General features: G+C 37.6%; 1 protein-coding gene across 1 annotated transcript in view; it reads left to right on the top strand.

Moving 5' to 3' along the window:
* Positions 1-25,200, top strand: part of PKHD1 (PKHD1 ciliary IPT domain containing fibrocystin/polyductin) — a 455,948-nt gene that overhangs the window by 191,552 nt on the left and 239,196 nt on the right. Inside the window, 5 exon segments of the mRNA XM_007972274.3 lie at positions 2,823-2,935; positions 4,100-4,205; positions 6,794-6,928; positions 13,534-13,669; positions 16,076-16,322. Of these exon segments, the coding sequence (XP_007970465.3) occupies positions 2,823-2,935; positions 4,100-4,205; positions 6,794-6,928; positions 13,534-13,669; positions 16,076-16,322 (737 nt within the window).

Raw genomic sequence — 25,200 nt, 5'->3', positions numbered from 1 at the left:
CTGTGAGTGTTATTATTCCACTCCATCATAACTTAAAAAAATAAATACTTCTAAGGAAAAGAAAAAAAAATCCAACTTAAGTATAACTTGCACTGAGCTGGGCAATGCTTTCGCCGGGTACCTAGCAATGGATTCTCCCCCTGATTTCTAGGTCTCTATCCTCCTTCAGTTTTCAGCAGTGGCTTCCATTTGCAGTGGGTTCCCAAAGCAACTCATGGCAAAAAGCTTCACCAGGAAATGGTTTTTCTAGTGTTTCTCTTCTCTTTTAATGTCTCTTAGGAACGTTAGTAACCCTTAGCGTTACTCTCTCAATCACCTCTAGAGAGGCAGTTCTCAACATGGGGTCAAAATATCACCTGCAGCAGACCTATCGGAGCACCCTGTGATGCCCAAGAGTACAGAATACTGTCTCTCATCCCTTCCTCATCACCCCCCTACTAAATCAGAATATCTGAAAATCTTTGGCTAATATACCCCCAGGTAAAGGCTGCTGGATAAAATACAGCATATCTGGTCAAATTTAAATTTCAGATGGTGTTTGGGACACACTTATACCAAAATATTTTATTTTTTATCTGAAATTTAAATTTCACTGGGCACTCTGTTTTTATTTGCTAAATATGACAACTCTACCAGGCTGCACACTAAAGTTTAAGAAACTGTTCCAAGGCGATGTCACAGCATAGTCCCCACTGAGCCCTGCATAGAGGGCTGCACTGAAGTACTGTTTTTTAAAGAAAGGCATTTAATGTCTTGTTGAGTGGCACAGTGTCATAGTCCTTATGACTCCCCATTCTCTTTACTGTGACCCTGCTGCCAGTGTTCAGGATGAGATCTCCAAGCCCCATAATTTGTGTTCCCAGGATTGAGTGACTTTCAAGGAGGACGATCCAGGCATTCCTTGTCTCCCACCAGTCAGGCCATGGAAAACCCCCAGGTGATCAGGGATGAATCATGTGGGAGCCTTGGAGACTCCCTTCATCCATGTAGCACAGGGCTTACGCCTCAGCAGCCTGTTCCTTAATTTCTGTTCTCCAGGTAGACATGGGCATCTTGGCTTTGGACAGCCACTCAGGCTGAGAGAGGTCAGATCCACGTGGGCACATAGAAAGTAGTCTCATGGCTTGATCGATTGGCCCTTCGTTCCTCCCACTAATAGCATCACTGCAGCGCAGCAGCCTGATAGGGCCCCTGATTTTTCTCAGAGTTCTTTCTCCCTGATGGTAAAGAGAGGGCTTGGGATTCTTAAGATGTGAGAGTACTGAGAGAACTCAGATGTGATTCAGGAAAGCAGAAATAGAAACTTTCATAGAATAGCCAACATGTTATTTACTATGTTGCCTGTAGTTGAGGTTGCAAATTCAAATACTGCAGAGACTAGGCAGACATCATAAATGAGTGAAACAGGAAGGGTGAGGACTGTGGAAAAATGATCCACAGTCCAAGAAGGCAGGCCCTTCTTATCTTCAGCTGACCCGTAGCTACCTCACAGGAATTTGGGCTCAGAAAAGCTGAAAGTCTGAATTTTTTATTAAGTCTCTTGGTTTGAACACGTTGGAAACAAAAAAATGTGAACATTGGGTAGGCCAAAAAAAAAAAAAAAAAAAGAAAAAACAACATCTGTATACAGTCTTAAACCTTTAGGAAGTCAGTTTTTTACTCTGTCTTAAGACTATATTGCATAGGGATGAACATATTGTAGGTACTTCATTGAATTTATAAAGATAACCTCATTGTGTTCAGTTTGATCAGAATTAGATCCCCAAACTCATATCGTCCAACAGAGAGAAGTCAGATTTTATATGAACACATAAAATGCATGAAATTATTTAGATAGTAAGACCTATAAAGAAATATCAAGGTGAATTAATAGTCTATTCAGGAGAAGAGCACTTCGAAGAGATTAGAGCTTTATTTGAAATCAGTCACTTTGTCTTGGAACTAAGTCATGACTGGTCCAATCATGTGGCCTTCAGCCCGTAGACAAATCATTGATTTGTTCAAAGATCCAGAGAGAACACACTGTGTGGGCTTGATTTCAAGGTATACCTTTGCCTTGGAGAGCTACCATATTCTCTTGCATTCACCAAAGAGTAGAATCTTAGATGTCATAGGTAAACTCACTGTGGGAACATAGAAGGAGGCTTGAACATGAGAAACCAGTTATTAAGATGGGCAAATTACAGTCTAGTTGAGCTGGCTGAAGGAAGAAGAATGACAATATTTTTATTAGTTCATTCTCGCATTGCTATAATGAAATACCTGAGGCTGGGTAACTTATAAAGAAAAGAGATTTAATTGGCTCATGGTTCTGCAGGCTATACAGGAAACATGGAAGCATCAATTTCTGAGGAGGTCTCAGGTCTCAGGGAGCCTTTACTCACAGCAGAAGGCAAAGCAGGAGCAGGCACCTTACATGGCAGGAACAGAAGCAAGACAAGGTGGGGGCCACAAGGTGCTGTACACTTCTAAACTACCAGATCTCACGAGAACTCACTATGGTGAGAAGAGTACCAAGGGGAACAGTGCTAAACCATTCACGAGAAACTGACCCCATGATCCAATCACCTCCCACCAGGCCCTACCTCCAATACTGAGGATTACAATTCAACGTGAAATATGGGCAGGGGGACAGATCCAAACCATGTCAATATTTTTGTTCCCAAAAGGAAAAAAAGAATAAATGAGTCTATAATAGAGTTTTAATGTACTTTGGCAGAAAGTGAATATAAAAGTGGGATGAGCACAAACAAGAGTCTTTCTTTCCAGCAACCTTATCATACATGGGGTAACTATTTTTTAACTCTCCCTAATTTCTGCAGGGGAACAGAGTGTGTGGTGCTGGCTATGGCTACTTTTTCCATCTCGTGACCAACCAGACATCACAAGCTCCACTTCTTTCCTTCACTCAGAACATTGCACATTCTTGTACCAGGTAACTTTGGGGATATTCATCTACATTTTGGCTGTAAGTCTTATGATTTCACATTTTTCTGTAGAATGCTCATAATGAGAGCACTTTTGGCATTTGTTCAAGATTTGGTGATGTTCCTGTGTATTTTCTGAAACTGCTTTTTTGAGGTATAATTGACATACAAAAAGCTGTTCATATTTAATGTATACAACTTGATGAGTTTGGAGATAAGTGTACACCCCTGAAACCATCATCACCATCTATGCCACAAACATCTATCACCTCTTTCCTCCAGCCCTCTTTATTTGAATTACTATTATTACTGTAAGAACATTTGACACAAAATCTGACCTCTTAGCAAAATTTTAGCAAAATACAGAATGCAGTATTGTTAATTTTGCTGTATTGTATACTTTGGCATTTTGCTGTACAGTATATCTCTAGGACTTATTCATTTTGCATAGTTGAAACTTTGTGCCCTTTAACTAATACTTCCCATTTTCCCCTCCTCCCAGCCCCTGCCAAACACCATTCTACTCTCTGCTTCTATAAGTTTGAATATTTTAGATTTCTCATTTAAGTGATATGATGTACTATCGCTCTTCTGTGTCTGGCTTACCTCATCCAGCACAGTGTCCCCCAGGTTTATCTGCATTGTCACAAATGGCAGGATTTCCTTCTCTTTAAAGGCTGAATAATATTCCATTGCAAGTATATACCACATTTTCCCCAGCCGCTAACCTATTGATGGACATCTTGGCTGCCTCCATGTCTTGGCTTTTGTGTATTATTGTGTTAGCATTATTTTCTAGCTCATAACAGTTTTGATGGTAAAGAGAAGAGAGTCACATGAAAAGGCAGAAGGACAGAATGTACCTTTTGTGGCCAGAGAGAATTCAATGGAGAGAGCAATTAAACTTCCAAAAATAGGCAGAGCCCCTGGGAGGCTGGTGGACTTGGGCTCTGGAGTAATCTTCATTTTGTTGGGATTTGGGTGTAGGTTACACAGGCTAAAAGTGGGAGGGCTAAGGGATGGGCAAGAACAGTCAGGGGGGAGGGTCACAGATTCTATGTACCTTCACTCTCCCTAAAACATTACTTTTACTTTGTATTTTTCAACAAGAAAAAGTAGGAGGTTAGAAACATAAAAATTGGCTTAATTTCATTCTTTGTTTCACTTTTTAGGTATGGTCTCTTTGTATACCCTAAATTTCAGCCATCTTGGGATAATGTCACTGGCATCACCCTGTTCCAGAGCTTCACAGTTTGGGAAAGTGCAGGTGGTGCCCAGGTAAGTTATTTTGTTGTTGTTATTGTTGCTGTTTTTTAAATTAAAACTGTCACTTGTTTTCTCACAGCAATTCATTATGCATATCTACTTAAATGGGAATGACTTGCCCTTGAGGGGAGCATTGCTGTGCTATCACAATTTTGAAGCATCAATGGATCATAGGTGCTTGTAGAATAGTTGTTAAACAAATTCCTAGTCACTAATCCAGGGTTAGGTCATTTTCTCCATTGTGTGTTTTTTGGAAACACTAGTAGAGAACAACAGAATTATAGAGATTTATAATCAGGAGAGATCACAGAGGTTACCTATTCCTTCCTTCCATCCCTACTTAGAGATAGAAATTAAGGCTGAGAAAGGGAAGCGACTTGTCAAAGGTCACACAATTGGTTAGTAGTACAACCAAGTGCAGAATTTAGACTCCAGAAGTTGTGCATTTGATGTCCCAATATCCTGAAGAATACATGCCCCAGTCTTAAGAGAAAGCACTGTTTGTCATTAGAACACAAACATTCTAGCTGAAGATACCATTCTTACTTTAGTCAATAAGCTAAATTTTCTTCTATTTTTTTCTTAAAGGAAAAGAAAAGGTTCAATCATTTACTCTTCATTTCCCCAGTGATTTTCTTATAAGGAGGCTTTGCATGCTCACCATTAACAGCAACATATAAAAATTATTCAGGGCCACTATTTGATGCAATACAGACAAAATTACATATACTTTGTCTCTGCCTAGAAATCTGGAGCATAAGATATATAGATGAAGAAATATGTTCGTAGAGCTTCCAGGAAATAGAATACAAACATATAATAATGTCACAATAAGGAAGTCAAACATTTATTTCATATATCCAACAAAAGAAAGATAATTGTGGATGAAGAAAGCCCAAAAATATATAATTAGGATAGCTAACAGGTGGAGTCCAAAATGTATTTAGTATTTTGTTCTCATTTAATTTTATAAAATGCTTCCCATGAACACTATAAATATTGTAGGGGTAACAAATCTAGTGGAAACATTTGTTGAGTGCCTTCTTATGCAGTGAAGTAATTTATACCTGCAGGGGCTTAAACTCTGTCTCCCTGCTCTTGAATAGCCTTGTTCTAGAGGGAATAATCTAGTAAAATGAAAATACTAAAAGATGCTATTAAAGCCATTTTTTGAAGTTCTGCAATCAGAAATGCTAAACCTGCGAAGGAAAAAAATACAGAACTACAGCTTGAACTGTTGTGCATTCAAATTTGATCAATCAAAAAGTTTAAATAATAAAAAATATTCTTGGAATTGCACTTTTATAGTGAAGAATAAAGCAGAAATTAAATAACATAATAGCAGCAAATTTAAAAAGTAAACTTCTCTTGAACTATATCAAAAAAGAAGAATGAAGTAAGAGGATTTATCCTTCCCTATTTTAAAACTTGCTACAAAGCAACAATAATCAAGACAGTGTGGTATATGGGCCCAAAGACAGACATATATGTCAATGAAATAGAAGTGAGAGTCTGGAGATAAAACCATACATCTATAAACATGATTTTTGACAAAGGACGCCAAGACCATTCAATGTGGGAAATATAGTCTTTTCAACAAATGGTGCTTGTACAACTAGATAGTCACACACAAAAGAATTAAGTTGTATCCTACCTCATACTACTTACAAAAATTAAAATGGGTCATTATGTATTAATAATAAATAAAATTAGCAAAAAATTGGTCAAAGACATAAACATAAGCACAACTCTGTCTCCCAGACCAGTGGTGCCTTAGTCCCTTTGTGCTGTTGTAACAGAATAATAACATTTGGGTAAATTATAATAAACAGAAATTTATTAACTCATGATTCTGGAGGCTTGGAAATCCAAGATTGAGAGGCCAGCATCTGCTGAGGACCTTCTTGCTGCATCAGTCTATAGCAGAAAGGCAAAGAAGTCAAAGAAGGAGCAAGTGATAGAACTCACAGCCCCAAGTTTTTTTGTAATCAGCACTAATCCATTCATGACCTACACACCTCCTAACACTTACATCAGGGATTAAGTTTCCAAAACATGCTCTTTGGAGGACAGGCTTAAACCATAGCAAGTAGGGAGCTTACAACTCTACCAACCTAATTTTGTTATTACATGACCCCTGTTTGGGTTATCATAAACAACGTACATAACTGTGAATCTGTAGTCATGCTGAGCTACTTATTTCATATTTGCAATCTTCTGACAATATGGGTTAATATATAATACACTGAAGAAAATGTTAAGCACTAGATTTCTTGGGTGCGATGTTTTTCTCTGTTACCTTTGTGTGATTTGGCCACTCCAAGTTTATTTTAGATATGTGGAGAATTCACATTTATCTTTTTAATGTATTGGTTATTTTGAGGAAAAATGAAAAGTACGAAGAGGTGTTACCAAAGGAGACTCATTAGTGCTGACCTCACAGCAACTTTAGGATACCTGTACTGACATTGATGGACAAAAGGTGCTTTAATGCAACATAGCATGCTTCTTTATACTTAATCAATAATTTTAAAAACTACAGGAAGTCTGCAAGAAAAACCAAGCCTCAGACCTTTGCTGTAACATGCTGTATTTTATAGATTTTTAGAAGTAGCAATCTTCGCCTGAAAAACTTCCAAGTTTATTCATGCAGAGATTTTGGAATTGACATCTTGGAAAGTGATGCAAATACTTCAGTTACTGACAGCTTATTACTTGGTCATTTTGCCCACAAGGTAAGTGCCTCGGTGTGGTTGTTTTAGGCTGTCCGTCACAACAAAATTGCATGTGCTGGGCCTCCTGATGATCCAGGATATGCAATTCTAATAGCATTCTTTAGTGAATCTTGTATTTCATTGGTAAAAGTTAAAGGAGCTTTTTATTTGTAATAGTGGTGATATTGACAATAGAACTCATATATACACAGGGCTTTAATGTTATGAGTACATATAAATCACAAAAGTCATGAGTAGCTTACAGAATTTTATTTGTTTGCAATTTAGAATTATTACTCATACAGAAAGAGGTCAAATCATGAAATACAGATTTGCTTAGTTCATTATTTTGTATGTGATTCACTAATATGTGCCTACGTATGGATTTCTACATGATAAAAATCAGACTCTAGATCACTTCTCAGGGTACAAGAATGCAGATGGGGCAAAGAGTACTTCCAGGTAGGAAGCACTAGTTCCTCGGGGAGGTTCATGGCTGCCACTGGTCTCTTAGGCTTCAGATCTATAATGGATCCTCTATGTTCTTGTTTTCATTAGAGCTACATTCATACTAGTCATCACATCATTATGAAAATCATAGATTTCTTGGGAGCCAAGGAAAGAATATTCTCTTCAGTTTGTTCCTAAGTGCTTAATTCAATTGAAATTTAAATAAGTTTTGATTCTTATACTTCTAATGAAGATTATTTATTTCATAGCTATAGATAAAAATGTGAAGATTTATTTAAAAGTCATTTTCTTATGGAGCTACATTTTCTTGGATTTAACTCTCAACTTTTCTTAGTAAAATCTCCTTTGAACTATCCTTTTCAGGAGACAAATACCTGGCAGGGTTTTTGTTTTTGTTTTGTTTTTCCTCTAAAAGGATGACCACCTTGAGAGATGATTCTTTTCAGACGGTGTAGTTTTCAAGAGAGGATGGTACTCAGATTTAGATTCTGTGATGCTGTGGTACATCAGAGGTTCTTAACTTTTCCAGAAATAACCTTAGAGTAGATGTTAAAAACAAAATTCCCAGCAAACTGAGCAACTGTCTTGGTAAATTAATGTTGCAGTATCTTAATTGATGTTAAATAGACACCATAATTAATGAGAAAGTGACATAAATTAAGATACAAATTATGACAAAAGGGTGCCTATCATGAGATAATCAAAAATAATCACACCCTTGGGGTGTGATTCACTGGGAAAGTAGTACAGCTGAGGGCCTTTCAGGCTCTTAAGTAAGTACAGGACAAGAGTCCCCTGATGGAAAATGTTAAACAGTTTTGTTCTAGGGGATGTCTAGATGCTGGTTAGTTATCCAAATCATAAAACCACATAATTAAAGAGCCAACTATTACCTAAGAGATGATCTGGTTAAACTTCTTGAATTTAGGGGAAAATGGAGGCTTGGAAAGTTGAATGGCAGTTTAAGGTTCATGCCTAGTATTGTGGAGCTAGGACCACCCTGATATCCTCCCACTCCTGGTCAAATATTCTTCAACTGCACATGGAAAATGGCTTTGGCAAAGGACATTTGTTAGTGCCCATACCAGTGTTCCCTGAAGTGTTATTCATGAAAGGCTAGCCCTTGGATAGCGTCTGGAAAAAGAAAATTCTTTGGTTATAATTACATTTATGCTGTGCTGTTTACCATACCCTCTCTTTCCCAAAATCTCAAACAAGTCCAGAGATGTAATGTACAACATAAGCATTAGAGATAATAAAATTGTATTGTGTCAGGGAATTTTGTTAAATAAGTGGATTTTAGCTGCTCTTGTCACAGAAAAGTAACTATGTGAAATGACAGATATGTTAATTTGCTTCACTATAACCTGTGTGTACCCTGTATATCATGTTGTAAACCTCAAATATACAGAATAAAATTCATTGGAAAAAAAAACTAAAGGCTATGAGAAATTCTAGCATTAAAGTGAACAAGCAAAAAACATCTATTATCTTTACTTAGCACAGTATTTTTCAGATTTATTTGGGAACCACTGTGTTGCTGGGTGTCAGTTGTTCAAAAAAAAAAAAAAAAAAAAAAAAAAGAAAAAAGAAAAAAGAAAAAAAAGAAAGAAAAAGAAAAAGAGAGTGCCTGACCTCTGTGGTTATGGGACTCTGATTTTAGCCTCTATCTTTTGTCCCTTCCATTTCTTTAGGAATTAACTCTTTTTTTGAGACGGAGTCTCGCTCTGTCGCCCAGGCAGGAGTGCAGTGGCGGGATCTCGGCTCACTGCAAGCTCCGCCTCCCGGGTTCACGCCATTCTCCTGCCTTAGCCTCTTGAATAGCTGGAACTACAGGCACCCGCCACCACGCCCGGCTAATTTTTTTGTATTTTTAGTAGAGACGGGGTTTCACTACGTTAGCCAGGTTGCTCTCCATCTCGTGACCTCGTGATCCGCCCGCCTCAGCCTCCCAAAGTGCTGGGATTACAGGCGTGAACCACCGCCCCTAGCCAGGAATTAAGACTTTTAAAAAATTTGGCCTGTCCATTGTTAGACTTTCCACTCACATATAATTGATGGCATACAATTATCAGTGAGTCATATCCTAAAACAAACATTACTTTCTGGAAGAACTTTTTATCATTAGAAGGAATTTTTTTCCTTTAAACATACCTGTATATGTGTTGGTACTCTCACAGCCAATGTTACCTTTGTATTGAGATGAATAGAATAATTTTCAGTAAGAATGGCTTAAATATACAAGAAAGAGATGTGCTATAGCATGACGGTATATCCTAGTTTGGGTGGGTAGTTTGTTTATCCCTATTGTCCCAGCATTCTGTCTAATTAACATACCCTTTCACACTAAAAAAGGTCTAATTTTAATTTAAATGACAGTCACCCTACTTATGGAAGTATCTGTAGAATGGCTGTCTTTGTTGTTATTGTAATTAATTTGAGCAGATGATGCTACTTTAAAAAATATCTTATTCAGACAGATGCTGATGGAGTTGCTTCATTCTTCCTCCTATTTCTCTAGGGGTGATTTCCCATTTTCACTTGTGGATTTGTCTTCTTCAATTTAGACCTTTCATCTTTTTGTTTCCCTAAATTCTGTTGTAGGGCCCCTTTTCTTCTCAATATACGAGCTCTCCCTGGGAGAAATCTCATTTTCTCTAGTGGTTTCAATTACCTTCCACATGCTGATGTCTCCCATATATTTGCATTTATATCTACCATCTTATTTTGCGCTTTCAGTTTGCAATCCGTTTTTGGTTTCTGTTTTTTTCTTCTTTTCTATTTTGATTTGTCTTGCATACCATCTTTTTATATTTACTCATTTGAAAGTTATTCATTCTGTTATGATTATTTTAGCTATTGGCCTTAAGTTTTTAATGTGCCTGCTTGTCTTAACAAAGTCTAAATTATATCAGCACTGTTAAACTTAAATAAGCAATACAAGGACATTAAACTCCTTTAGCTTCTTTCCTTACCCTTTCCTCTTCTATGTTACCTTTCTCTAGTATTTGTCCTACTTTTTAAGGTAAATGTTTCATGGAAATATGACATTTATGGAGAAACGTGCACAAATCACAGGGTAATAGCTCAGTGGATTTTTACAAAGCAAACCAACCATGTATATGTATACAACTGAGAACAAGAAATAGAACTTTGCCAGAGAAAGATCTTGTCTCTAAAAAATAAAAATTAATAATAAAGAAATGAACGTTATCAGCTCCTCTAAAGCCTCTTCATGTCCTGCCATTCAACCCCACTCCACACTCCCTAGCCAAAGGGCAAGCATTATTCAGCCTTCTATCCATATAGATTAATTTCTCCTGGTTTTGAACTTTGTGTAAATGGAATCATAAAGCATGTAACTCTGTTGTACCTGGCTTCTTTGGCACAACATTGTATCTGTGAGATTCATTCATGTTTCTCTGTGTTACAAGTATTTCTTCTTCCAATCATTGGGTAGTATTCCACTTTATGACTCAACTTCAATTTTTTTAAAGCATATAGCTATCGATGGACATTTGATTGTTTTCATCATTTGTAAATTTGGTTATTTACAAATAATGATGCTATAAGCATTATTCTATATGCCTTCTGGTCTTCATGTGCATGCATTTCTGTTGACTATAAGCCAAGTTGTAAAATTGCTGGATCATCATGTAGCTTTAGTGGATAATGCCAAGCAACAATCCAGAGTGTTTATGCTTGCACCAGCAATGTATAAGAAGGGTTTCAAAGCTCCATCTTGGAATCTCCCTAGAACATTATCCTGGAGATTTCCTTCATGTCTGTCTAGTATTGGAACTCTTGTTTCCGATTTGTACATCTTCCTCCTTTCTGACTTAATTCCTTAATTTGAACATAGCCTAAGGTAATTTTCTGAAAAAAAAAAAAAAAAAAAAAAAAAAAAGGAAACGATGGAAGGTAAAAGTTCTGAGCTGTATATGGAGACCCCTTTATTAGCAGATTAGCAGATTGTTGGTTATAGGATACCAGGTTGAAGTTCATTTTGCACTGAAAGTTTGAAGGCAATATTCCATTATCTTGTAGCTCCTTCTGCTCTTGAGGTTGAATAGCTTTAAGATACCCAGATTTAGGGCAGGAGGCAGCAGCTCACGCCTGTAATCCCAACAGTTTGGGAGGCCGAGGTGTGAGGATCACCTGAGGTCAGGAGTTCAAGACCAGCCTGGACAACATGGCGAAACCCTGTCTCTACTAAAAGTACAAAAATTAGCCAGATGTGGTGGCATGCACCTGTAGTCCCAGGTACTCAGGAGGCTGAAGTAGGAGAATCACTTCAACCCGGGAAGTGGAGGTTGCAGTGAGCCAAAATCACGCCATTGCACTCCAGACAGGGCAACAGAGTGAGACTCTGTCTCAAAAAAAATATATATATACTCAGATTCCAGTGTTTTTATATGTAACCTTTTATTTTTTTTTTCTCTCTAAAAGCTCTTAGGAACTTGTCCTTGTCCCTGGTGTTTTGCAATTTCAGTAAGATGCACTTTGCTGTGGCTCTTTTTCTAAACATTGTGCTAGATACTGAGTGGGACTTTTCAGTCTGGAAAATTATATCCTTTCCTTCTGGACAGTTTTCTTTAATTATTTCTTTGATAATTCTTTCCCCTATATTTTCTTCTTTTCCTTAAAACTATGATTATTTAAATATTGGGCCTCCTGGAATGTTTTTCTCATCTTAATGTTCTTACTAATTTTCCATCTCTTTGTCTTTTTGTTCTACTTTCTATGATATTGAATTTCTTTTTTCTACTCTCCTATTTTTTTTTCTAAAAATAATATTTTAGGCTTCTCTTTGTTTCAAGGATATAATATACTTATTTCTCCGAGGCCATTAATTATAGTTTTTGTTTTCTTCTGATTTCTAGACTAGCTTTGTGTCCACTGGGTTTCTTTTCTGCTATTTGTTTATTGTTTCATCATTTTTCATGTTGGGAGCTATTGAAAAAAATTCTGGTAATCCTCAAATGTAAGACTATTTTTAACAATGGAACAGTGAGGCACTAGCAACTTGATTGGATCGTGTTTGTCAAAGAGATTTTGTGGAAAATCATGAAAACACTTATTGTTTCTTTCTTTTCAGACTTTTTGTTAAAGTTTTTAAAATATATTAATATACAGCAAAACTGACTTTTTGATGTACAATTCTATGAGCTTTAACACATGTACACATTTGTGTAACTACCATCACCACAATCAAGACACAGAACAGTTGCATCCATTCCAGTTCCTTGCTCCATCTTTGTAGCCACAGCCTCCTCTTACTTTAAACCACTGGCCATCACTAATGTATTCTCTGTCACTATAGTTTTGCCTTTTCAACAGTCATATAAATGGAGTCATAGAGTATGTAACTTTTTGAGACTGGCTTCCTTCACTCCTGAATGCCATTGGGATTCATCCAACTTGTTGCATGTATCAATATTACATTCCTTATTATCGACGAATAGTATTCCATTAGATAGATGTCATGCAGTTTGTTTAGCCATTTGTTTATTAAGGTGCATTTGGCTTGTTTCCAGATTTGGTGATTATAAATGGAACTGTTAAGGACATTTGTGTCAGGTTTTTATATAAATGTAAGTTTTCATTTCTCCAAGGTAAATACCTAGGAGTTGAATTGCTAGGTCATATAAGGGCATATTTAACTTTATAAGAAACTGCCAAACTTTTCCACAGTGGCTGTCTCATTTTGCATTCCACTAGAAACATAGGAGAGTTTTAATTATTTCTCATCCTCATCAGCACTTACTATTGTCACTGTATTTTTGTTTATCCATTCTAATAGGTGCATAGTATATTTCAGTGTGATCTTAATTTGTATTTCCCTAGTGAATAATGATGTTGAACATTTTTTTTCCTGTGCTTATTTACTATCTGTATATTTTCTTTTCTGAGCTATCTTTTGAAGGATTTTTCCCTAATTTTTGAATTGCATTGTGTGTTTTCTTGCTGTTGAAATCTGAGAGTTCTTTCTATATTCTGGATATAGTTCCTTTGTCATATGTGTGATTGGCAAATATTTTCTCTTAGTCGATAGCTCGCTTTTTTATCTTTGTTTTTATTCATGCATTATGAATTGTATTTCATGTGTCCAGTTTTCTTATTTTGCTTTCATCTTTTTTTCTTTTAAATCACAGGGAAGTCTATGTATGTCATCTGGGATTAAAACTCCTAAAAAATGGGAACTGATGGTGTCTAACACAACCTTTGTTAATTTTGATCTCATCAACTGTGTGGCCATTAGAACCTGTTCAGACTGTTCCCGAGGACAAGGTAATTATTTGAATAGACAGAACAGATGATAAATAAAGCCAATATTCAAGTCAGTATTATAAATAGTGGCAAATATTTTGTGAATCATTATCTCTTTCAGTTATAAGATTGTATCAGTAGAAACTGTTGCTTATATTTCCTAAAAGATATCCTGGAGGTTCTCTCAGTGCAGCTTCTGCAGCTCCCTGTCCTCCCCCTATTACTGTGCCTATCACATTCTATCATGATGGTACCATATCTCTGCTGGACTCTGACCTTCATAAAGGCAGAGATCATGTCTTTCTTGCTCAGAGTTTTAATTACTAGTACCTAGCACAGAGCCAGATGCCTAGTAGACAGGTAGTGTATTGATTAAATGAATGAATGGAGTTAGATGGGTAGATAACTGGGTGTAAACTAACATGCATACAACCTTTCCTCAAAAGAGCCAAAGTTCAGGTGCTTAATGTTTTCAACAGTCCAGGACTTGATGTATGCACAAAGGAACCATAGGAGTTCTTGCCCACTTTTTAACCACATCTCAGAGGTGGTAAGAAATAACTTAGAGGACTCATGGGCCAAGGTGAAAGAGGTAGAGAGTAATCTAGTTGATTTGATCATTGTAAACAGCCAAACCAAGTAATTCAACTAAATATGCTCTTGTGGTTTGAATCACCAATTTAGATAATTGTTTGTTTTTTTAATTAAATGAATAATCAACAAGTCTCCACTTTTTTTTTCCTATGTAGGCAGAATGAAAGATTGTTTTTATTTGGGTGGCATCTGAGTTTAGGATTGTAGAAATAATAATAGAAATAAAAATGCCTCATAACAAGTGCTTGCAATCACAATTCCTCTATTCTTTAATATCTTGACTATTTCATATCATTCATGAGACAGTGAAAAAAAAATCACACTACTCCTATGAACTCTAATCCCTTTTCACTGAATAATATTGGCTAACTCCTCTCTTCATTTGCTTAAATACTGTCTATTTCAGGCTCTGCTTAAGAACCTAGGGGGTGCAAATATAAAAAACACATAGTTTTTATCCTCCGGGAACTCTTGATCTAGGCACTAAAATAAATGTCCAAGCCCATCGTTGTAAGAAAGCATGATGAACGCAGTAATAGAGCACCCAACAAAGTCAGTGAAGGGGCTGAGGAAGGGAATCAGGCAAGAGCTCATAGAGGTTATTCTTGAGTAGGGTTTAGGAAGGTGAAGAGAAGTTTGCAAGAAGGTATATGCAAGGAAGAATTTCTAGGAACAGTATACACACACACAAAAAATAGAATCCAAAAAGCCAATTGTGCTTGGGAAATCACAAAGAAGTCCAACATGACTGAAATGTAGAGCTGCAGGTGGTTTGTGGTATTAAATGAAATACAGAAGTTGCAAGAGGTGCAATTGTGTAGCCTTTCATGCATGAATTAATTCACTGCATGTACTCTATTGGGCTGCAGAATGAGAACATTAGAGCCTCAATTTGTATATTTTTCATTTTATTTTCTTTTTTGTATATTTTATAATGTACATAATACATTACGGTATGGTAGTATATGTACTGGGAGATGTGTACTCAGTTTTCTTCTTTTAATGACATGGGTGTATGAATTAGAAGATCACTGCCATACTTTCGTTCTAGGCAATTGGACTGATAGTACCAATGAGTCACATGGCAGTGGCGTTGGAGAAAGACTGCCAAGAAGTATGGCCCTGCAGCTAATACTTAGAAAGTGTATTACTAATACTATTTGCCCAAGTGATTAATTGAGTTTGCTTTTGAAAGTAAATGTTTAAAGTATAAACATCATAGTAAGAGGTATTGGAGGGCTTAGACTCACCTCTGAGGAATGAAAGATGAAAGATTGGAAGACTAAACCATAGCATCTTTAGTGCTAAGTAATTAATAAATTAATGTTTTCTGTTTCTATTTCCCACTAGACCAGAGTTTCTTACCCTTGGCACTCTTGGCATTTTGGGTGAGATAATCCTTTGTTGTGGGGACTCTCTGTGCATTGTAGAATATTTAGCAGCATCTCTGGTTTCTACCTACTAGCTGCCAGTAGCACTGCCAACTCCCCAATTGTGACAGCCAAAAATGATTGAAAATAGTGTCATATGTCTCTTGGAAGGTAAAATCAACCCTGATAGAAAAATCACTGTTCTACAGTGTGGACTATAGACTGCATGAAGGTAGGGCCAATGCTGCACTTACACCTCTTAGTATCTCTAGCACATACCAGAGGTTGGAAGACAGTAAACACTCACTGTAAAACAACTACAGAAAACACTTGTTTTCTTGCATGAATAGGTGAATTGTAAAACTGGATAAATATGCAATTTAAATCCTAAGACCATTACTCCAGTGAATTTCGTTGCTATTTGTGCCATTGTGTAATAATCTGTCTGTCTTCAAATTTGTAGGTGGATTTACTGTGAAAACCAGCCAATTGAAGTTTATAAACTCTTCAAACGTAGTGGCATTTCCATTTCCTCATGCAGCAATTTTGGAAGACTTGGATGGATCTCTGTCTGGGAAAAACAGAAGTCACATTCTTGCTTCTATGGAAACCCTTTCAGCTTCTTGTTTGGTCAATGCAAGCTTTGGTCAGGTTGTCCATGGCAGTGCCTGTGGAGGAGGTGTTCTTTTTCATCGTATGTCGATTGGTTTGTAAGTGGAATTAACTATACTTTTTAGCTTGCTGATGAGCATGCATCTGTTACTCTGGCTGTTGAGGCTTATAGAAGGGAAATTGTTTTCTAGATTATTTGAAGTATTTAGCTCTACAGAAGTGAAATGGGAATAATTTTGATAGCTGCCTAATGGTGAGTATATGGTAGTTTTAAGCTGACTCAAATGGCAGCTAATTTGCAAATATCTTTGGACCAGATCTGATAGCCTGTGACCTCTTATTGACATTTTGGGCTAATAACTTCTTCTTTAAAAGACTTACAACCAACAGAGAGTTTGAAATATATTTAAATTAAAAGTATTGTTAAAAAATTCTAATAATGTCCATTCTCATTTATATACATGTGCTCTTCCCAAGCTCTTTTTAAGTGTTCAATATGCTCCAGGGAAGCAATTGCTGATGCCTCCTATTACTTGCAAAGTTGCTTCACTCCAGTTCATTTTCCTTGTTAATTTCATGAACTATTGGATTCCTACAATACATTTCCTATTAATATTGGAGCAAGGACTCCTTGGTTATGCTACTCAAACTACCATTAAGTCAGCAGCGGGGCTGTTTATAATGCATAATAGGATTGCTCCTGCCCTCTTTAATTTCCAGGTAACAATTGCTGAGTGTCTAGGGTTCTGTCTTTTACTTATTCCAAATGCATTGTATATATTTAGCCACACTTATTTTCTTCCTTTGTCTTAAGTGTCCTAACTCCATGAATATTAAGTCAAGTAATTCAGTCAGACCACATTGGCCTCTTTCTTGAACAAGTAAACTCCAGGGAGTGAGAATCATTGTGGTTAGGATTGCACTAACTCTGTATTTTGAATGCATATGGAATCAGTACTTTGGCATTCTGTTTGGGAAGCCTTGGCAATGCACTGCTAGCATTGAATAGTCTGGAAATTTTTCATTTTTGCTTTCTAGACATTCATTATTCTACCTAACGTTTATGAGCCCAGTTCCAGTGAGTAAAATAATAATATGTGGGGATATATTTTTATTTCTAATCGTTTTGATTGTGCAGAGCATGACTTTTTCTTCATTCTCAGGGATGCAGCCTAATTTTTGTTATTTTAGTGTTTGGGTGTTTTAAATGAGTGTTTTGAGAGTTATAAAAATTAGTGATTTATTTCTTACATGCATTTTATCAAATGAGGAAACAGATTTGTGTACTTAAACGGAACATTATGTGCTTATATAATATTTATTTCTGTGTGTTCTTGATAGTCCTTTATTATGCTTTACTTTGAGATCTACTGGTAGGCTGTCTCTTAGAGAGGCACTTGTCACTGTGATGTTAGAAGGCTCTGTAGAGCCTCAAACTTGTTTGAGCATTTGCTCTTTGAGATCTTTGGGACAGGATATTAAGGTGCTTGCCTTGGTGGCAGGTCATGATCCCACCACTTGGGGACTGACAAGGTGAAGAAAAATATAATCCTGCTGCTGTATTCTAAGTAGATTCAAAAGGGTCTAGCAGGATGAAAAACGTATCCTGGTTTTCCTGGATTTTTTCTTCTTTTAAAAAGGCAAATTCCATGTTCTGGAAACTTCCTCAGTCAGCTAGCCTGATTGGTCACTCTACTCCTTAGATTCTATTTAAAATTTTCAGGTTGACTCACGGGTCTATGGACAAATACCCAACTGACCCTAATTAGCCACCTGGAAGTCTCAGCATGCTTCCAGTTATAAGTCTCTTGGCCCTGATGCTCTCACCTCGAGGAGAGGCAACTGAATTAAATGATCTCTAAGGCCTTGCTGCTCAAAGTGTTGTCCATGAACCAGCAGGAGCAGCAGCACCAGGGATTTTGTTAGAAATGCAGAATCTCAGACTGGGCCCCAAATGTCCTGAATTACAATGCCCAGGTGATCTGTATTAAAGTCTGAGAGACCCTCCTCTAAGATCCTTCTAATTTTATCTTTCTACGATTCTATCCCTAGCTATTTGTGTTCAGTGACTTGATCTTTGTCCCAAAGCATTATAACCTCATTAGGAACATGTCAGAGCTAATGAGCAATTTGAATTCAGCATAGATACAAACTTTGCTGCATTTCATGGAGAAAGGATTAATTTGTTGTGCTATTTGCCCCGGGGCAAGCACCCCGGGTTGATTTACAAAGCTCCCACAGTCATGATCTTTTGGGGTCGCATGTTGATGGAGATCTAATATGGCATAAGCACCCTGCTGTCTTCACTTTCAACCCTTACCTCCCTCCCTCAGTGAGAGGTCCTGAGAGGGCAGGGAGTGAGGCTTTACATAGCTGCATAAACAAGACATCCTCTTCCCGCTTTGCTAAGAACCAAGCTCTTGGAGCGTGAGTTCTTCCTTGGTAGGCCCCCTCTCTGGCCCATTTTCACTACAAGTTATTTGTTTGACATTGGCAAACTTCTATTCCTGTCTCTCACTGCCTTAAATCTGACGGTGCTTACCTTTGTGGCACTTCCTGCTTTATTGGTTCCTATGACTCAAAGCCAACAGCCGGGCTGACAGAAGTACTTAAATATTTGAAGTTGGCCACACTATTTAATATTTGGGTGAAGAAAAAACTGCCAGTCTCTACAAGGCAAAGTTTAGTTTATCTTTTGTTAAAATGACAGCATGCTTGATTTGCATGAGTGCTGCTTATATTGTTTTCCCTCTCATCAGCTCTAAAAACATGCTTTCTGTAGAACCCACAGGTATTCTGGATAGCGTTCCTTTCCCAGCTTCTGTTTCTTCCAGCTTCCCCCTATGAACCTCAGTGTTCCTGGTGAGACAGGGGTGGTGTTAGTTCTGCCAGTGTAAGTCAGGACTTCATATCAGACATACATGCCAGTGACAGTTTTTCTCCAGGGTCCCATAATTATAAAATGTCCCACATAGTTCTTGGATTTATCTATCCCAAACTTTAGGTAAACAAATTTTTTTTCTGTATAGAAATAATTACACGAAACAAGGACAATATTATCAATAGGATTTTGTGTGCTCTTTTTAGATCTCCCTAGTCCAAATTGTGATGTGCCATAAGAGTGAATTACCCACCATTTAGCCAAGACTTAATATGAAAAAAAGAATGTAAAATATCGCAATAATTTCTTTATATTGATCCTGTTGAAATAATATTTGGGATAGATTCGGCTAAATATATTACTAAAATTAACTTGTTTATTTTGAGCTTTTTAGTGTGGCTGCTTTAAAACTCAACTTGCCAAAATGGGATTTATGATTTTTTTTCTATAGACCTGTTTCTCTCTGGGTGCTCAGAATCCCACTGAGGCGAATACTGGTCTAAACCTGAAAGATGGAGTCATCCTCGACTCATCCTTGTACCTTATTTCCCACATTAATCACCTATCAGCTCAATTTTCTCTCTAAGAAATCACTCTTGAGTCTTTCTACTTCTCTCCTTCCCCAAATCCTTCTCCAGTCTGGGCTACCATTACTTTTCACCTGTAGAACTGCAACAGCCACTTAGCTTGCCATTTTTCGGTGTTTCAATCTCTGAACTTTGTAAATGCAGATCTGATCTTGCCATCCATTCGCTTGTTTGAAACTTTTAAAGAATTCTCAGTGCTTTCCAAGGAAAGTCTGACTTTTTTTTTTTTTTTTTTTTTGAGACGGAGTCTCGCTCTGTGGCCCAGGCTGGAGTGCAGTGGCGAGATTGCGGCTCACTGCAAGCTCTGCCTCCCGGGTTCAAGCTGTTCTCTTGCGTCAGCCTCCTGAGTAGTTGAGACTGCAGGCGCCCGCCACGACGCCCCGCTGATTTTCTATATTTTTAGTAGAGACGGGGTTTCACTGTGTTAGTCAGGATGATCTCGATCTCCTGACCTTGTGATCCGCCAGCCTCTGCCTCTGAAAGTGCTGGGATTACAGGCGTGAGCCACCGCGCCTCCAGAAAGTCTGACATTTCTAATGTGTCATGGAGCTTCCATGACCTGCGGTCTGCTTTGGGTTCCAGCATTCTCTCTCCGCACTCTGCTCTACCTTTCCTGCATTCTGTCTCTCAGCCACATTCAACTTCTTTGTGCTCTTCAATTCATAATGTTCAGCTTCCATGAACTCAGCATAGAAGTCGTTTTCTCTGCTAGGCTTCCCTGAGCATGCTGTGCAGGTTTTGATATCTCCATTGTGTGCTAGCTCTTTATACTTGCTCTAATCAGTACTCATAGCACCTGCATAGCTTTCTAAATTGTCCATCTCGCCTCATAGATAGCAAGGAGGGCAAATAGGGATTTTCTTTGTTTGTATTGTGATGCCCCAAACTGTGTTTAACACATAGCAACTCAACAAAATTAGTGTTGAGTAAATAAATATAAATAAAAAATAGTGGACTGCCCCCAAATCTTCCTTTAGTGTCATTATTGTCCATTTCTCTCCTAGGACATGTTCATGAGGAGTCCGCAGCATTCGGCTTTTCGTTAGAAGACCCAGGAGTAGAATGCTATCTCCAGTCTTCTACAATTCCTAGGAATATCTAATATTTAAGGATGTTCTTTCATAACATTCTTTGGGCTTTTACTTTCCTGGGGCAATCATTCGACTGGAGGATTTATTCTAATTGCTGATTCCTTCTCTATCCAACCCCACTCTACCCCCACTCAATCATCAGTTTGCCTTTATTTGTAATTGTTTTCTTGCCCTGGTGGAATAGATACATAAAGCTGTGATAGAGAAGATGTAAGCTCCACCCTCATAATTATTTTCTCAAAAATTTTTTCATTGTTATTTACAGCAATCTATAACTTCTTCACTTGTCATAGACACATTGAGATATCAACAAAGCAGACCTTGATTCTGTCTTCCAATTATCAACTGTATTGAGTGTGAGGGAGATTAGAAGAGCTTGCAGGATTTTGTAGATTGGCTGACCAATCCTTCTGAGTTTTTACAGGATGTACATAAAATAGTCAGGACATATATACAGTACATGTTTGAAATTATTTTTCAGACTGAAGAAAAAAGAAGTAATTAACCATCCTTTGTGGGTACAAGTCATATCCCCTCTATTTCCTAGGTATATTTCTTTGGATAAGTTACTTTACCTTTTTTTGTTTCAGTTCTTTCATCACTAAAATGGGTATAATGGTATTTATCCCTCAAGGTCATTGCTTGACATGTAATAGGTACCCTTTAAAGAATATCTCTTTTACATTTGTGATTTGCAAAACAACACATAGGCATAATACTAATTGAATAGATTACTGTAGAATTTTTTGTTTCTGAGAAACAAATGCCTGGCAAGGGAATTAGGTTTTTTCAAAAGTAACTTCATCCAATTCCTGAAAAATAGGGAATAATTTGTAATAATCACACGACATTGTAGTGGCCCAGCAAAACCTCCCAGGTGGTTGTAGAATCTGAGGTCATTCAGAGCGTAGTCTTTGATTCATCGTGCCCCATACCTTCTGTTTCTTCCTTCCCATCTCTCCTGGAAAGTAAAAGGTTAATATTCTTGTTGATCACCTTGATTCTTAGATCTTGCTTAATATCCTCTCCTGTAGAGCTTGCGTTCAGTTTTTACCTATGTAACCGCTCTTAATGTGTCAGTGTTCAAAGTACGAGGCACCCCCTGCCTCTGTGAATGCAAAAATAAAGAAGAGTTCAAATGGAAATTTTGGCCTAGCTTTTCCTCTAATAATCGCTTGACTTCCCTTCCTATGGATAAATAGGCATGGCATCACTAATGGTATCTTTTCAGTCCCTAAAAAACAACCCTGTGAGACAAGAAAATTCAAAGATGTATTATCCTTTCTTGGCAGCAAATGTTACAGAATTAAAGTAGAAAAAGATCTAAAAATCACAGTGGACCCCAAACTGAGGAATATCATCAACAATATTACATGGTTATTAAGTTTTGTGAATAACAAAAGGTTGCAGTGGTATGCTGGTAAATGTTTAACAACTAGCTTTCCAGAATAAAAAGCTCTGGTTTATTGCATTTGCCTAATTCTATGGTGAAAATACTTTCACATGCCTTATTTTAAACTTCCAACCTAAAAGCACGGAACATGAAGTTGGGAAGAAGGGTCAATGGGTCAATGATGCGCTCCTGCCAGCCAGTGTCAGTCATCCCCATCACAGTTCCGATATGCATATATATATATATGCATATGTATACATATATGGGAGTACAAGCTTCTTAGTCTAACTTCCTACCTGCTAGATAAAATATTTTTCAATGTCCCTGACAAGCAGTTGTCCACCTGTCTACCTTCTGGTTGCATAGCTTCAATGACAGTGTTCTCATGTTCTCAAACAGCCATTCCAATTGGACTCAGCAGATCAAAAGTAGAGATGCAATGGTATATGATCACCTAAAGGAGGATAATGGGCATCCTTTTCTTCATGTATTAAGATAGAATGGGCAAAAGGTATTGTCCTAATATAACAGCAGATAACTATGTTGCAAAAACTGTAGATACTTCCTTAGAGGAGAAATATTTAAGTGTTTCTGAATCCATAAGGCTGTGGATGGAAAAACTTAATGATACAATGATAATGATATATTACTGAATGGTGGCAGGTCAGCAGTTAGAATAGTGGTGCTGTGACAAGGACTGTTATGATCATGGTGTATTTTTAAAGAATGCTCCTGCAAAGCCATGCCACAGAAATTTGTTTGCTGTGCTCATAGTTTTGATTTTTCTTCCCCTTTGCACAGTCAAAGATGAGAGTGACAGCAACAAGCACAAATACTCAGAAGATGTTTGCAACACCATTTGAGGTTAGGTATTGTGGTGTGTCTGGCTTAGGAGATGGATAATTATAAAGGATTTATTTCACAATTGTTCCAAATCAAGAGCATTTAGAGCTCAGTGCAATGCTTGTCTTTAACACACAGAGATACGGACCCTCAGGAAAAGTAAGCTAATGGTAAACAAAAACCAGGGAGTTAATATCTGCTCTCATTGGTATTATTGATTGCCTAACGAATCCTTTGTGGGATTCAACAGTTCTGCACAATACATGGGCACTAAGTTACATAACTATTTGAGTAACTAGTATGGTAAATTGGTACTTTGACCAGGAAGTTTACCAAATGACAGTGTTATGTTTCTAACGAAACATTTTCCTGAATTAAAAACAGGTTTGGGCCGGGCATGGTGGCTCACACCTGTAATCCCTGCACTTTGGGAGGCTGAGGCGGGTGGATCACCTGAGGTCAGGAGTTCGAGACCAGCCTGGCCAACACGGTGAAACCCCGTCTGTACTAAAAACATAAAAAATTAGCCAGATGTGGTGGGTGCTTGTAATCCCAGCTACTCAGGAGTCTGAGGCAGGAGAATTGCTTGAACCTGAAATGCAGAGGTTGCAGTGAGCTGAGATCATGCCACTGCACTCCAACCTGGGCAACAAGAGTGAAACTCCATCTCAAATAATAATAATAATAATAATAATAATAATAATCATCATCATCATCATAATAATAATAAAAAATAAAAAATAAAATAAATTTAAAAAGAACAAACATTAAGGCAGCCCACAGAAAAGAAAAATAACATGTAAGTCTTGTAGCCCTTTTGTCTTTTTGATCATAGACAGCAGGAGCTGTTGCTGCTGCAGAGGTAAGGGTTAACATTTAAAATGGACTGGTTGCCTCCTGATTTCTTGCACATAAAGCCATGAGAAGTTCAGGGAGAGACTTCTTCCCCTAGTAATGAAGCTCTCTGTTGCTAATGGCCCATGCAGACTCCCTTGGCTCCTCCAAATTAGAAATACTTTTGTGCTCCTTTGCTTCATTAACAGTAAAGAGTGGGAGATTGGTGGCTATTTAGGGCATGGGGAAATTGGTGGCTATTTAGGGCAAGTGAAAATTGTAGTAATTATGGTTGGTAAGTTCTCTTCATGGTGTTTTTTTGACTCTTGATGTTCTTTTGGTGCTTTTCAGAAGACCCCTCTATGGTCATTTCTGGCATTTGGCCTAGGAGGACAGGAGATGATCTGACGGAATTTTTGGCCCCTGGTGATGGTCAGTACAAGGCATCTTGCCTGATGGGAGACGGGTCTTTTGCTTTTTGAGTTGCTTTTCAGAGTGGAAAGCATATCTGAATGCTGACCATATGACCCTCTCTACTACCAGCTGTGATAAAAGTGTAGTATATATGATAACCTCCTTCTCTACCTGTATTGCACTGCAGAAAGTTGGTACTGTACAAGAGTACCTGTGAAACTGCATCCCTAATAAATCTTGGTTGAGATGGGTGAGGGGAGCTTGATAGGCTCAAGGCTCTGAGAGAATGAGCAGTGCATGAAGGAGAAATAAGAAAGGGTAATTTAGGACCACAGCGTGCTATGGTGTGTCTCTGGTTGGCCAAGGAGTTTGCATCAGATTATTGGATTCTGACTAGAAGAAAAAGAACATCAAAAGAAAGGTGCAATGTTTCCAAGGACGAATAGAACCAAATTATTGCTAGCATTTAGCAGTTTGACACTAATTGAAGAGGGATCACATTTGTATGGGCCTTCAGAAGCTGGGGAGATGATCTGAAAAATGCTTCCTTCAATAATTGAAATTGTAATCTATAGAAACTGAGTCAGGGGAAATAACATCCTAAAAATTGGTCTATAAACATGGTGTTAATTGAAATTTGAGGAGTAATTAAGTCGAGTTAAGGTGACCAGGGGAATTCTTGGGACCACATTGCTGGAATTAAAAAATATTTCTGGAAATATCTACCCAATTGATTGTATTATCACATATTGAGGTAATTTTTTTAAAATCATCAACGTGTGGTATGCATGAGAAGATAGGTGAGGCAGGAGGAATTAAATGTGAACAGATGGATGCTTTTGAACAGAGATCTTCTTTTGGTGTATAGTTAAAACTATTTTTAAAAAGTAGTTTAATTGACAGCACTTGACTAGGATTGAAGAAATATGAGTT

The sequence above is a fragment of the Chlorocebus sabaeus genome, chromosome 17, assembly GCF_047675955.1.
Source record: "Chlorocebus sabaeus isolate Y175 chromosome 17, mChlSab1.0.hap1, whole genome shotgun sequence".
Lineage (NCBI taxonomy): Eukaryota > Metazoa > Chordata > Mammalia > Primates > Cercopithecidae > Chlorocebus > Chlorocebus sabaeus.
This window is presented reverse-complemented; position numbering and strand designations above follow the sequence as displayed.